Source organism: Ruditapes philippinarum, unplaced genomic scaffold (genome assembly GCF_026571515.1).
Source record: "Ruditapes philippinarum isolate M1 unplaced genomic scaffold, ASM2657151v2 ctg1722_1_1_1_1, whole genome shotgun sequence".
Classification (NCBI taxonomy): domain Eukaryota; kingdom Metazoa; phylum Mollusca; class Bivalvia; order Venerida; family Veneridae; genus Ruditapes; species Ruditapes philippinarum.
The window spans coordinates 29,648-44,031 of record NW_026859735.1 but is presented as its reverse complement, the minus strand read 5'-3'; the positions used below and the strand labels follow the sequence as shown (position 1 = coordinate 44,031).

Sequence of the window (14,384 nt, the reverse complement as noted above, 5' to 3'; positions counted from 1 at the left end):
ACATTGCTGACTGAACATTGTTGACAGAAAATTTCACTGAACATTGCTCACTGAACATTACTCACTGAACATTACTCACTGAATTTGGCACACTGAACATTGCTTACAGAAAAACTCACTGAACATTACTCACTGAACATTGCACATTCAACATTGCTAACCGAAAAGCTTACTGAATATAACTCACTGAACATTGCTCACTGAATTTGGCACACTGAACATTGCTTACAGAAAAACTCACTGAACATTACTCACTGAACATTGCACATTCAACATTGCTAACCGAAAAGCTTACTGAACATAACTCACTGAACATTGCTCATTGAACATTTACTCCGAAAAGCTCACTGAACATTGCTCACTGAAAATTTCTTATTCAACCTTGCATATTGACTATTGCTCATTTAATATTGCTCACTTGACAAATCACTGAAATTTGTTTTCTATTAATCATAATATAGTCATTGAATTTTATGTTCAAATAAAATATTCATGTTTTGCGTCTTGTGCCCCTTTGTTCAATTGAGGAACGATAACACTAGCCTTTCCATGAAAAAAAAACGGATCCAGAAAAAAATATAATTATAAAGGTATAGTAAAATCCCGGGATCTGGGAACGTATTAGATATATCGGGAAAAGTAATTTAAATGTTTGCTTTTCGTAAGTAAAGGCACCCCTCCTGAAAAAATACAAAAAACAACAACAACCGGTACTGTATATCTATTTTAACTATTATTATGAACGTAAAAAAATGAAAACAAAAAACAAAAAAAAAAACAACAGTTTTTACCTTAAGTTTATTTAATTATTTATATTTTTAGAAAAGATCTATGACAGGCAACGATTTTATCGGGTATTCTGTATGATCACTTTTAAGTCTATCGCGCGCATCGTGCCCGAAAATCCAAAACATCCACTTAATGTAAATTAATTTTATTTTTAATTGAGTCCCGTTCTTACTGTTTTTTTTTCAAAGTATTATTTGTATGTTATTTCCCGTTTAACTTAATTTCGTTTTTTATTTGATGCTCTTGTTAGTTAATTTGATAACTTCTTGTATGTGTCTTTGATCCGTTTACTATCTAGTTGTACTATGTTCTGTTCGACAGGTGTTATTGTCTGTTATCTGCTGTCTTTATCTCTTATTTTGTTATTTGCTGTTCTGTTAAGTTGCCGTTGATGCCTGTCTTGAAATGTTCCACTGTTGCGTTGTTTTCTGTTTTTCTATTTTATGATGTTTGTTTTCCGTTCCGTGTCTTGTCGTTTGTTCCATTCAATTTATTTGCTATCTGCCCGGCCCCGTGACGTCCCATGACTTGTTTTTCTATCCTTTATTTGTCTGTTCCGCTTTGTTTTCTGTTTAAGCACACGTACCAACCTCTCACTTTCAGCCATTTAAAGCAAACAAACGGGCTACTTTGCATAATGAAACATTTAAAGTTCCATGAGAAACTTGTCATTGAATTTAATTTGATGATAAAAGAAAATGATATAATCTTTATAGATCAAAGCGCTGAAAGCACTGAGTGCGACAGCTAGGCTTAGGCTATTATAACACAAAAGGATGACTTAGTGTCTTGTACATCTCTGCAGTTATGTAATTTAAAGCCCCCAAAGGTGTTATAGTTAGTTACAACATACAATATAGGCTAAATTAAGCAAATGTGATCAAAAGCTACGACGTATTGTCAGCTGAACATGTTCAGCATATGATGACAAATATATAAGCTAATTTATACATTTATAATGATAATTCAAAAGAATGTCTGAAATTTATGCAATACAACAGCTCTTAAACCGATGTGTTTCGTCCAATGTTACGTACTTTTATTTTCATCGAGGCCGTGTCTTTCCGCATTTAAATCATGCAACTTATTTAAGACAAAAGACACAGCCGCAATAAACATCTGCTTTCAAGTAAAACATATTTTTAATGTATCGTATATGTATTAAATCTGTCAAAATGACGTAATTTTATATGGTTTTGGGGTATATATTTTTCCCAAAATATGTATATATCTTTTTTTGTTTTTTAAAAAAAATTTTTTAACCCCAATATTTAAAATTGTATCTTTTTTTTGGGGCCCTTTTTTTTGAAAATGTGGTCCGGGTTAAGTGGGCATACATACATATACACGCACCTTGCGTTAACTGGAGTGCAGGTATTAGTTATCCTCACTCCTGAGCATGCCCATTGATTGGATCATTTTTGCCGGGGGTTTACGTATTGTGACGGCAGAGAAATGGAAAGCGACAGAACATTGATTCTCCACTAAACATTCAAAATAGGCTGTTAGAAATAGTGAATAATTGACATTTGCGAATAGTTACCAAGACACCTTTTTTTGTTGGTTTAACTAATGTATAACATTGAACACATACTGGTTCTTTTAACATTTCACCAAAAATCTTGTAATATTTCCTGAAATTAAGTTACCAAGAATTCGAGATTTGTGCAAAAACAGATACGTTACCATTTTTTTCAAATTGCTTTCACAGAGACCAGACAAAAATAATTAGCATGGATATACACGATTTAGAAATTTATTATCATTCTTTCAGCAATATAGTTCAAGTATATACTACAAAATATTATGCATTAATATGCATTTTAATAAATTCTACGTCTATGAACAGCTTGTGAACTGAAGCTGATGAAAATGTTACTTATTAAATCAGACTTGTTCAATCCAAACACATGATGAACTTAAAAAGTATTTTATGCCAATAAAAATACTGATGTTCCATACTCATCTATTGACACAATGAAGCTCGGATTTACTTAACAGAATAAATTTATTCCGCTAAATGGAAACGAATATTAAATCATAGTAACGTATCTGTTTCACCGTTCTACTATGAACAAAATTATGAAAAAGCCTGAACACGTACATAGATATTCATAAAGTTTTTTAAACAACTGACCAATAGATAATATGTCTGAAAGCCAGTACTTCAACATTAAACAGAACACACAATATCATTAACAGTTTTTTTTTTAGGTTTTTATTGTTTTATGTGTAGCTTAAAATAGTCAAATAACATTGTGACTTAAAGAAACAGGTTGACTTAACAAGAACATTTTAAATAAAGACACTCATCTATTAGAATAATTATGTAACAGCTAGATTAATGTGAGTGTTCATAGTGTGAATTGACATTCTGTATTTCGTTTGTCTTTTTGGTTCACCTGCTGTGTTCAATTGTCTTTATTTTTCTAATATATTTTTTTTTATATAAATGGCTCTCGACCCTTGATTTTGTCATACTTGGTGATATGCAGTAAGCCTACATGTATATGCTTATCTACATTTAACAAAATTATATCAGAAACAATGGTACGACTTAAAAAAAACCAACTTAGTAATAATCAATCCATATATATGTGCACCTCCGAGATTTTGAGCTATATCCAATTAGTCCATCCCTACCATAGACAGAAAATCTTGATACGACCCTGACTAAAATTTAGAAAACTAACGGACATTCATTTAAAAATACTTTAATGTTTGTTTTTTTTTCATTAAGTTACAGTGTAGTTATATATTGCCTAATCATATATTTACTTATTTAAACCAAAGTTTTGTTGAAGATTTTGTTATATTTATTAAACAGTGCTCAAATCTCTTTCTAAACAGATACGTTACTATGATAAACAGATACGTTACCAGAAGTTATACAGCCCTCTTCATTTTTTTTTAATACAAATTTTGCAAACCAAAAAGATATCAACATATATTTATTCCAGAAAATAAAACAGTAAATTTTGATTATGTTTCTTTCCTGTTTTTCAACATTTTATTTTCTAGAAAACTCAACTCATCCTTGAATTTCAATTCCTGATTCACATTTTCAGTTTTCCAATAAAATCGAGATCAAAGCATCATTTATCGGCTACACGTACGTTATGCTGTGATTTTTTTACATGAAACCATTTCAAAACTGAGCAAAATCGTCAATTAAGATTCAAACAATAAATATTGGTAACGTATCTGTTGGTAACGTATCTGTTGGTTCAAAAAACTAAAATATATCAAATATACACATATGTTTGCCAAATATATTAAAATATTAAGTTTTGTAAAGCATATATTTGAATAATGCATAAATGCAATCCTACTTTTAAGTGCTGGTAATAGTAAATGATTCTCAGTGGGATATCATGGTAACTGACTGTTTCACTTTAAAGTATAATCAAAATTGCCTAATCAGTGCAAAGTCATTGTGGTTCTAGCATGTATATAGTAGTCAAAATTATTTTTGAATAATGAAATATGATAAAACTTGAGTTCAAAAGCAAACTATTAATATGTTACAAGTTCATATTACTCTTACTCAGGTTTACCTGAAGTGTGGTAACGTATCTGTTCAATATATGAGGGACATGTATTTCAGCTTGTAACTTTTTTCCAAATTGACTATAGAAAAACAATAAAAATCGCTCACTTGGACATTTAAACTAAAACTTAATACTTAAGAGGTTTTTCTTCAACACATGTTTCAGGGGTTTATTTATGTAAAACCAACAGTAATATGGGACCCAAGCCTGGGGACATTACATAATGGGTTATACAGCACCTTAGCATGATAATATTTTTCGTATAAATCCAACAGACTAAGTCATTAATTTGATTGCTTTACATACATGACCATGTAATGAAGCAATAGAATGCCCAAAAAGTATATTTCAACTGCAGTGCAACAAAATATACTTGAGGGACAGAATATTTTCTAATTTGCACGTTTAGTGGAGAATCAATGAGAAATGTCATATTTAGACGCTCGTTCATTGGAAACTCCGGGGTTTCATATTGTGACAACAGGGAACATGCTTTTATGTTTGACTATGATACAAAAGATAAAGAACATCAAAACACCAGGCAATCTGATTCATACCCGGGGGCTACACCCTATAGTATAAATCAGATAGCCTCGTGTTTCGATGCTCTTCCTATTACTTACATTACTCACTTACCACTTCTTATTGAATAATGGTTTTTGCTACATTTAATTGTTTATAACATTCTGAACTCTGCTCATTGTATAAAATTTATAGACCCCTGGTCTTTGAACAATTAATTTTACTTACAATGGCATGAACTTTGCTTTTTGAGCATTGCATTGAACTTTGCTTTTTGAGCATTGCCTATTGTTTCATGAACTTTGGACACTTAGAGTACCCGGAACCGTGCTGACTTAAGAACTTTGGTCTTTAACTTCAATTATATTTCTCTTGAAATCATCCTATCAAAAACGTATTCCGATGCAATAACATAACTACTTAAAGTATCCCAAACTTTTCAATGAATCATTACTCATTCTTAATTGCACGCTACGAAGTGATCACATTACTGCTATACCGCATGACTCACAGCACCATACAATGTCTCATCGTAAACAACGATAAACCATTGTTTATCACCATTTTCTGTTTGGTTAATCATTTAACTTAAAGATATATTTTAACAATAATGGTCCATTGCTATCAATTTTTCATTTTACTTTAAAAATGACAAAGTCAACTGTAAACAACAACCTTTATTGATAAAACTGTAATAAAGCAAGAGATCATCAACTTTAGTTGCAATATTTAGATTCGTTTCTATTCTTCGGTATAACCCGGTGGGTACTGAAGCTTGATTGAAGGTGGACATACTGGTTTTGGGCAACATTTGCCTGGTGCTGGTGGATCCATTCGACATGTGTCTGGCAAGCTCCATGTCAAACATCTGAAAATAGAACGAAAAAAAAACATCTAAAAATAAGTACAAAAAGATAAAAATAGTATCAAATTTTAGATTTTCAAATGTCAAGTCGTACTTCTTCAAGGATCGAACCTACGGCCGCTAGATAACTAAGCTGATAATCTCCTGACAACACTCCGCTTTACAAAAGATAAAATGACACAATTTGACACTTACAGTGATCGGCACTGGTATTTTCCAGATGTGCCATCCACACATTCACACTTATATTTACATGCGTCCTTCCATGTCTGGCCTTGCTGGTAAACTTGGGAGTTGTACACACACCCTGAGAAGCCAAGCATTTATTTATGCATGAAAAACAACAACAACAAAATTCGAATCATTGCTTGAATAAATTAATTGATGTATATAATTTTTATTCATTTTTTTATGAAATTGCAGGAAATACCATAGCCATTTTTTTAAATTGTTACTTTATATTTATAAGCAAAATGTAACTAATAAATAGATCTTGTTGCATCTCCAAGAGCAAGTTGTCCAGTCGGTAGAAGCTGTCAAGACCGTCAATCAAAGCATGAAAAGTATACTAAAACCCGTACACTACATTTAAAGAACTGTAAAGAATTACCAGTTGACGTTCCGGTCATTCCACTCCCGCTGCTTCCACCACTGTTCAATGAAGGACTTCCTGCTGACATGCTGCTACCTGGAGAATTTTAATTTTCATTCATATAAAAAAGCAAGATGATTAATACAGAAAGGCATCTTTACTAAGAAAAGTCTTATTTTAATCATGCGATGCGCCATTCTATTGTTACCACGACCCCAATCCTCTGAGACTTCAACTAAATGCAAATGGGATTTAACTCACTTTACTACAGTGTACAGTTTTTAAAATCAAAGGAAGCAAATAAGACTTAAGTTCTCATGTATAGGTAATCTTACATACATCATTTGATCCAAAATTTTTATAAGGAACTTATTATTCAATTTCTGTTAATGAGGGAAAAACCAACAATAAACTCAGATGAAAATGAAATATTAAGTTTCATGGTCTGTCAGTAAAGTACGCTAAGACAAAGTATTCTATTTCTTCCGACTATTATGTAGTAACGCCCACTAAGAGTAATTACTTACCACATAGTATAACGAAATCACTTCCATAAAGAGTAAGTACTTACCACATATTATAATTGAGTCACGCCCACTTAGAGTAAATACTTACCACATAGTATAATGGAGTCACGCCCACTAACAGTAAATACCACAAAGTATAATGTAGTAACGCCCACTAAGAAAACATACTTACTACAGAGATTGCATGTTTTAGCACAGTTTTCAGTGGCCCATGATTTGTAAGTTGTACATGAATCTGCTTGGTATTGAGCACAATTGTTCAGTTTGTCCGCACATCCTGAAATTCATTTTGTAGGTCAAGTTAAGAGTTAAGGTCCTTGTAAAGACTAGAAATCATATCAGATATTCGCCTAGCTTGTCTTTATGAAAGCAGTTCCATTCATTTCAGTTTGACCAATCTTGAACAGAACTAAAACTTATAGATTGAAAATCTAAAATATGTCTCACCAGTACCCAGTACATCTTGTATCCTTTTTTGTTAATATAACTATTCGCCCAACTGACGATTCGCCCCACTTGAGTGACGATTCGCCCTTTTTTAAACCTTTGTTTTATAAACATAACGCTTTCTTTATTATAATTATGGTAATATGGGTGCATAAAGGAACTCGTTTTCTTACATATAGCTGAAAACGATATCACACTGTGCATATGTTATATACAATAGTGACTATCGAAAACGTGAAAATGAACAGTGTAAAGAAGGAAGAATATTTTTTGTTGTTGGAACTATTTTAAATATTAGAGCGCTTAAATTAATGCGCATTTAAAAGGCAAATATTGGCTTTTCGATAATGAGAAACCCCTTTTCGATAACCTAATTTAGTTCACATCTGATACAAAGATTTTTTTTTTGTAATTTCATCTATTGTTTGCAAAAGTGATAGCGTAAGGTGCTACTTTAAAATATTTTCCTGAATTACTTTCATAAAAGTTTTTGTATGCCTGACATACTTTTATTTCTAATTGAGGTATGTTTGATTTAAGTATAAAGAGCAAAAACGTTCTGAATTAAAAGAAAGTATTCAAATGCGTTAGTCACGTTTGTACTATGTATAGAAACCTTTCAATGATTTTAGATGCTCTTTCCATAATAATTATATTTACATACACAAATATATGTTAAGAAAAATGGCCTTACTAAGTTAAATAATAATAAGGTGACATAAGAATTTCGAGCACAAATATTCAAGCTTACCTGTTGAGCCACCACCCGGGCTTGGAGGTGTAGGCACCCCACCTCCGCCTCCGCTAGCTGCTGGAAGGATATAAAATGCACATGTTAAGAGGTGACACATTTAAACCGATTTTTTTGTTTAACCATTGTAACATTGATCTTCCGAGTCAAAAACAAAGGTCTTGACAATTATTTTAATATCCCGTAACAAAAAAAAGCTGTCATGATCTGTTTTAGAACAACATTTGAAGTCTTTCCTCTAAACTTGACCTTACACATTCGGGGTACACGACCACGGCATGCTTTAGATGTATGGCAAGCTATAACAAAATTATTATACAAAACGAAAGAGTTATTGTACAGACAACCGTTTTAGACTAAAAAACTGTATGATACCATTGTTTGACTTTTAACCTCAAAGTGTTACCTTGACCTTTGAGACACGGTTTTGGTTCTTGTTTGTGACACAGCCCTTTTAAAAAAAAAAAAAAAAATATTTTGCCAAGTTTTTTGGGAAACTCTTTTCAATGACAAGACGATTTTGTCCGAAAGATTTGGATGCCATATTTTAGTCAAAGACGAAAAAATACGTGATGGCTTAAATGGAGTGACTGGATGCTTCATGAATGGAAGAATTTCATTCCTTTAGACTTAGAGAAAAATGGCTTTAATATATGAATTAACTCATACTTACGACACATATTGCACGTTTTCTGACAGTTTTCCTTTGCCCATGCAGCATATTGTGAGTCTGTACAGGCGTTTTGACCGTAATCAGCACAGTTCGGTAACACATCCGCGCATGTATCTGAAATGGTTAACTTCAGTCAAGAATCAAATCGTTCTTTCTCGGCTATTTCTGTCAAACATGACCATGAAGTAATGGTTCACCGATCGGACATGGCAATCTTGTTAACCCTCGCTACTAAAAATTTATAGATGTAAAAAGACTATAAGTTATATCATTAGAACCGCACTGCAACTGCTGAGCATTCTCAGTAAACCAAAAATTTAAAAATCATGTAATTATTGTAAGAATCAAGTAAATATTGTAAAAATCGTAAACGTTAACTATCTATTATCCAGGTTTTCCTCAATTTTATAGTTGAGCAACTATGTTTGAAACCTCAAAAGATCGTAAGCAAATGACGCTACAGACGTACATGTGGGTTAATTTTAATAAGGTTTTTATCAGGTATTTATTGTGCATTTTCGTTTGTGCAAGTACTTCATTTGTTTTCAGTTTTGACATGTATGTCGAAACAGTAGACAGTAAGGAATTTATTACAAAGTAGTTTAGCCTAAATGTTTCTTATTAACCCAGGAAGATAAAAATCTGAAAGTTTATATGTCAGTGACACTTTAGCGCGTGTTATCTTTGGATGCCAAAAGCATGATTCAAAGGCCAGAAAGATTTTAAATGTTCCTCATTATTTGAAGTATCAATTATCTTCCTTGTTACATCGTTTTTAGGTGGACACTCGTTCTCTTGTTTATTGCGTCTTTAATGCCGTTGAATAGAAGAAACGTGCAACTTCGGCACATTCCGTTAAAGCTTCTTAAAGACATGGAGCAAAAACTAATCTTGTTCAACTGACTTCCGTAACGGGACAGGAGACATGTTCGAACTATGGCCCGATCAAATTTATTAATAACACAAACATAGTGTTTTGAAAGTACTAATATTTTTTTTATTTCTTTGTCATTATATATTTTTTTTGTTTGTTTTTAGGAAATGATCAGCTTTTTTTTGGTTTTTTTTTAGGGTACCCTCTGAAATTGTATTGACTTTTTTTGTCTCCCCAAATTGAAGAAATAAAGAATTACATTTGGGCCCCAAAAACAAGTAAAAAATTTGGGAAAAAATCAAAACGTGTGTTGAATTTTAAAAATTTGGGACATTTTTTAAAATTCATTATTGCACTTTGTGTTAAAAAAAGTTAAAAAATTTTTAAAAAAGGAAGGGAAAAACGCGAAATTTTTGGAATATCAGGGAAACTTAAATGAAGAGGGCCCATTTTTATATTTTTCGGGTTTAACCCATTTTATTAGGTGGGGGTAAATTATATCTATAAATTACTGTAAGTCTTTATTTTTAGGGGCAAAAAAATGAATGCAAACTATATTTTTCTTCAACGTATGCCATATATATCAGTGAAAAATGCTGCACAAATGATCATCTGCCTGTGTAAAAGATTTTTAAGTACTTTGATTTGTGTTTTGGCAACATTGGAATTTAAAATTGTTCAGTTTTATCTTATGAAATATTTGGAAAAAAACAACAACAAAAACCACAACATTTACTGCAGTAAAGTAATGTTATATTGTTTCAATAATCTAATGGTCGATTCTCAAAACAGTTGTGACATAAAATGTTCAAATGTTTTGCTATTATAAGGGGGTTTACTTATTAAGCAAGAATTTCGTGCATCCGCTTTTATGCAATTTAAGCATTTTGGAAGTACTTCTTTTAAATTTAAAACACTAATGTTTAGAAAGGATATATAGCTTAATACACTATATCAAAATAGTGAACTGTCTGATAAGAGTTGTGGAATGTTGACTTGGTAAATGCTAGTATACTAGTATGAAAGCTTTGCATATTTGTAGAGCAGCCAGATTGCATTATAAAGGTCTAAATGTAACGGCAACTCGTCTAAAGTTGGAAGGCCAACCTTATCTACGAGGTCAAGGTCAAATAAAAGTGTCAAAACTAAAAACTAGCAAAACCATAATTGGTTTTCTTTAGTTTTCGGACGCTTAAAGCTGCACTCCTCCAGATAAGCCAAAATATTTCAAGAAATTCAATCTTTAGAAAATGTATTAAGATCTTAAAAAAGTGAAAAGATTCAATATAATTAATTATCTTCATGTTATGTGCGATTAATGACTGATTTTACAGTATCAATCACTATAATTCTACTGCGTTTAACGCTAACGCAGTAAGAGGTATTTATGTATATTTTGACCTTTTTTTGTAACTAACGTGCATTGTTTGTACAATTTGCAATGTGTAAATTACTTTCTTTGTTTTCTTCGTAATATCTTACTTTTGAATACATTTTTAAAATTTTCATGAAAATAAGCATGAATCTAGAGGCATGTTGATTTAATTTCTATTATTTTAGCGGCCAATTTTGGTCTAATGATGATGATGATGATGATGATAATAATAATAATAATGATGATGATAATAATAATAATAATGATAATAATATTAATGATAATAATAATGATAATAAAAGATAAAATAAAATGTTAAAAAATCAGGATCAGGATTAAAACAAAAGTTATACATGTATTAGTTAACTAATCATTAAAACATTATGATATTGAATCTAAACAATGGATTAAAACTGCAAAATATGGATAATTCTTAGAGAACGCGATTAAAATTGTTGAATTTCTTGAAAACAAACCATGTATTTTTACCCTATAGTTTCACAATTCTATATCATTTCCAGTCCACTAAAGTACATATTTTATTTAGTTAAAATAGAATAAAAACATATGGTCATAAGCATTGGAAAAAAGTTTCTATCCAGATTTTTCCCCCTTTTGTGGACACGTGACCGGGACAGCATTAGTCAATAACCGCACAATATGAAACCAGCTTCAGGATCGGACAGAGAATAAAAAAACCCAAACATCTCAGGTTCGAGAATGAGCAGTAATTAAGAAACAAATACAAAATACTCTTGAAAGAAGTGTAAAGGAATATACCAAAAACATTACCTGATACAAAAGAAAGAATAAATCTTTTATCAATGTCCCTTGACTCAACGCCTCTCAGCAGGGACGAAACAAGTCCGGTACTCAAAATAAAAACTAAAGTCGTCTGCATGTTGGTATCTCTTGCAAGTAACAGGAAAGTGGAAGAGAATATATCCGAGGTTGATGATAACCTTTGCTCTTATGAAATTTGACCTTTGTACACTATCGTGTAAGACGTAAAGATAACGTAATTTGTAACTCTATTGAACGGAAGATCGCTGGTGACTTTTCAAGTTTTTGAATTCTCGGGTTCATCTTTAGGGATTCACAATTTCAACTTAATAAATTCACGATCTCAACATACAGAACTCACGAATTCACGATTTCGACTTCATAGTTTCGATATTTTAACTTCTTGATTTCATGAATTTAATTCACGATTTTAACCTAAAAAATTCACGATTTCAACTTCACGAATTCACTTCAACTGAATCATTTCAGCTTCCTAATTAAACGATTTCAACTTATGAAGACGAAATCTTGAATTAGTGAAGTTGAAACGTGAAGTTCAAAATATGAATTCATGAAGTTGAAACCGCGAAGATGAACTCGTGAATTCGTGAAGTTCAAAAAGTGAATTCGTGAAGTTCAAAACATGAATTCATGAAGTTGAAATCGTGAATTCGTGAAGTTGAAATCGTGAATTCATGAAGTTGTTATCGTGAATTCTGTTTGTTGAAATCTTGAATTCACGAAGGTAAAATTATGAATTCACTAAGCTGGAATCGGGGATTCATGAGTTTGAAATAACCTTATCTGGCTTCCGTACAATGACATTATTTTTCATTATATTTCATAATTACCTTAATCTGAACTTGTATTTAAAGTTCAGTGTTGTTATTTTGTTGTTGTCATTAAGGACATTTATAAACAATGCTTTTTAGTGCATTTAGTGTTCATAATTGAATATCGCTCATGCCGGTGTAGGAGGGGGGGGGGGGTTATTGTTAAACATCTTTTACTTTTATTTTCAATAATCTTTCCAGAATTTCCAGAATTTTGAATAAAAGTGGTAAATATAATTATAGTTAAAATTAGCAGCTTTGACATGCAAATGTTTAAAACAGGATAATTCCTTTATTAGGACTTACAACGTAAAGATACAAGTGTATTAATTTGAGTTCCATTGCAATAACAGAGTTAAAACTGAAAATATCTAGGGATAACTTGTCGTGTTATTGTTTTGAAACTTGACGTTGTTCCTTAGATGACCGTTTGTGTCTAGGTCAAATTCTAATTCGAGGAAACTTTACCATAACTTTGTTGCTGATTTAATATCTTTAGAACGTGTGCATTTGTCATTTGAAAAATCTAATGGTTAAGTTATAACACTCAACAGTGGATGGACGTTTTTTGTTTTAAATTTGGAGCTACAAGTTTTAATTTCATTTATTTCAAGTTCGAACAATTACATTAGAGGGACTCCACTGAGTTTGTTTTTGACATGACATGACTGGAAATAATTTTCAAGAATAATGTTCCATTTGATGTAGCACAATAACTTGTGTTCATTGGTTAACGCAATTTTTCCAGAATAATTATTCTTGAAAGATGATCCAAAATTGAAATCGTTGCTATGCTTTTCTCTCAAATCGGGCGAAGAAAAGCACAAAATACTAGTTTCAATTTATTTCTTAGTTTATTTTTAATTTATCTTTCGCAAATCTCTGATTTAAATGCCCTGGCTGATCTATGTTAGAAATTCAAATTTTATTTTTTATGCTTTTGGACCTCAGTGGAGTTCCCTTACACACAGGCTCAATGCTTGTGAAATGAGTCAAATGTTCAGATTTTAATTTACTACTTTTTGATATGAACAAACTTTAAGTGTCCCAATATTTTCATATCTATAAGGCAGCCGTTCTTTAACTTGCTGGAATTGAAAATTATTCACTATTGCCACCAGTATAAATCTAGTTCAGGCTGCACATCTATGCAATCGGTACATGGTCAGAGGTTATAAAGATATTTTTAAGCTCAAACGCAGGTATTGGATTAACCTGAATCTGGCAAAGCATGTACATTTAACCAATGAAAATTCTGAGATTCGAGAACTTCTTACATCCTGGTCAGGCTGTATATTATTGGTAATTTTGTTCTTTAAACCCCTTTCACTTTTAAAAGGATAAAATTCATATAAGAGTTACCTTAGCACAGTTTAACACGTTTGGGTAAAAAGGCTTACAAAAGAATTCAGCATGTAAAATAAAATAAAAATGAAATTATTCTCGTATCGGATATAGCTTGAATGAGTGTTTATGTATGGTTTCTGTACCTTAAGTTAAATATGGAGTGATACCTTAAATATTTTCTTTTAACGGTGCACGTGTATTTCGTGGGTTAGTGGGGTATATATATAGTGTTTTCGCGGTTTTTCTTCACTCGACGCTTGCATTTGGTGGTACATAAATAACCTGTTTAAATACGCCCCACCCCGCCCCATCCCTTCTTACAACAAACGTTTTTGTAATGAAGTATTTTAATACACATTCTTGCTGAATATTTAGGCTTTTTTCATTATTCTTCACATGACACACACAAAATATTTTCTTGAAATATAACTTATTAAAGTTGCATGATTTAATGC

At 31.7% G+C, this 14,384-nt stretch overlaps 1 protein-coding gene across 2 annotated transcripts; it reads right to left on the bottom strand.

Annotated features, from left to right (window-relative positions):
* Positions 1 to 5,526: 5,526 nt before the first annotated feature.
* LOC132757715 (CCN family member 3-like) lies at positions 5,527 to 11,933 on the bottom strand. Of its 2 annotated transcripts, none has more exons than XM_060749081.1 (7): positions 11,759 to 11,933; positions 8,718 to 8,831; positions 8,045 to 8,101; positions 7,019 to 7,123; positions 6,338 to 6,415; positions 5,923 to 6,034; positions 5,527 to 5,730 (listed from the first exon to the last, which is right to left on the bottom strand). In XM_060749081.1, exons 1-7 carry the CDS (start codon positions 11,865 to 11,867, stop codon positions 5,604 to 5,606), a joined length of 702 nt encoding a protein of 233 aa, XP_060605064.1. In that variant the 5' UTR covers positions 11,868 to 11,933; the 3' UTR covers positions 5,527 to 5,603. The 2 variants fall into 2 exon arrangements, with proteins under 2 accessions (XP_060605064.1, XP_060605063.1); XM_060749080.1 differs by having other exon boundaries at positions 8,045 to 8,104; positions 11,759 to 11,928.
* Positions 11,934 to 14,384: the final 2,451 nt, after the last annotated feature.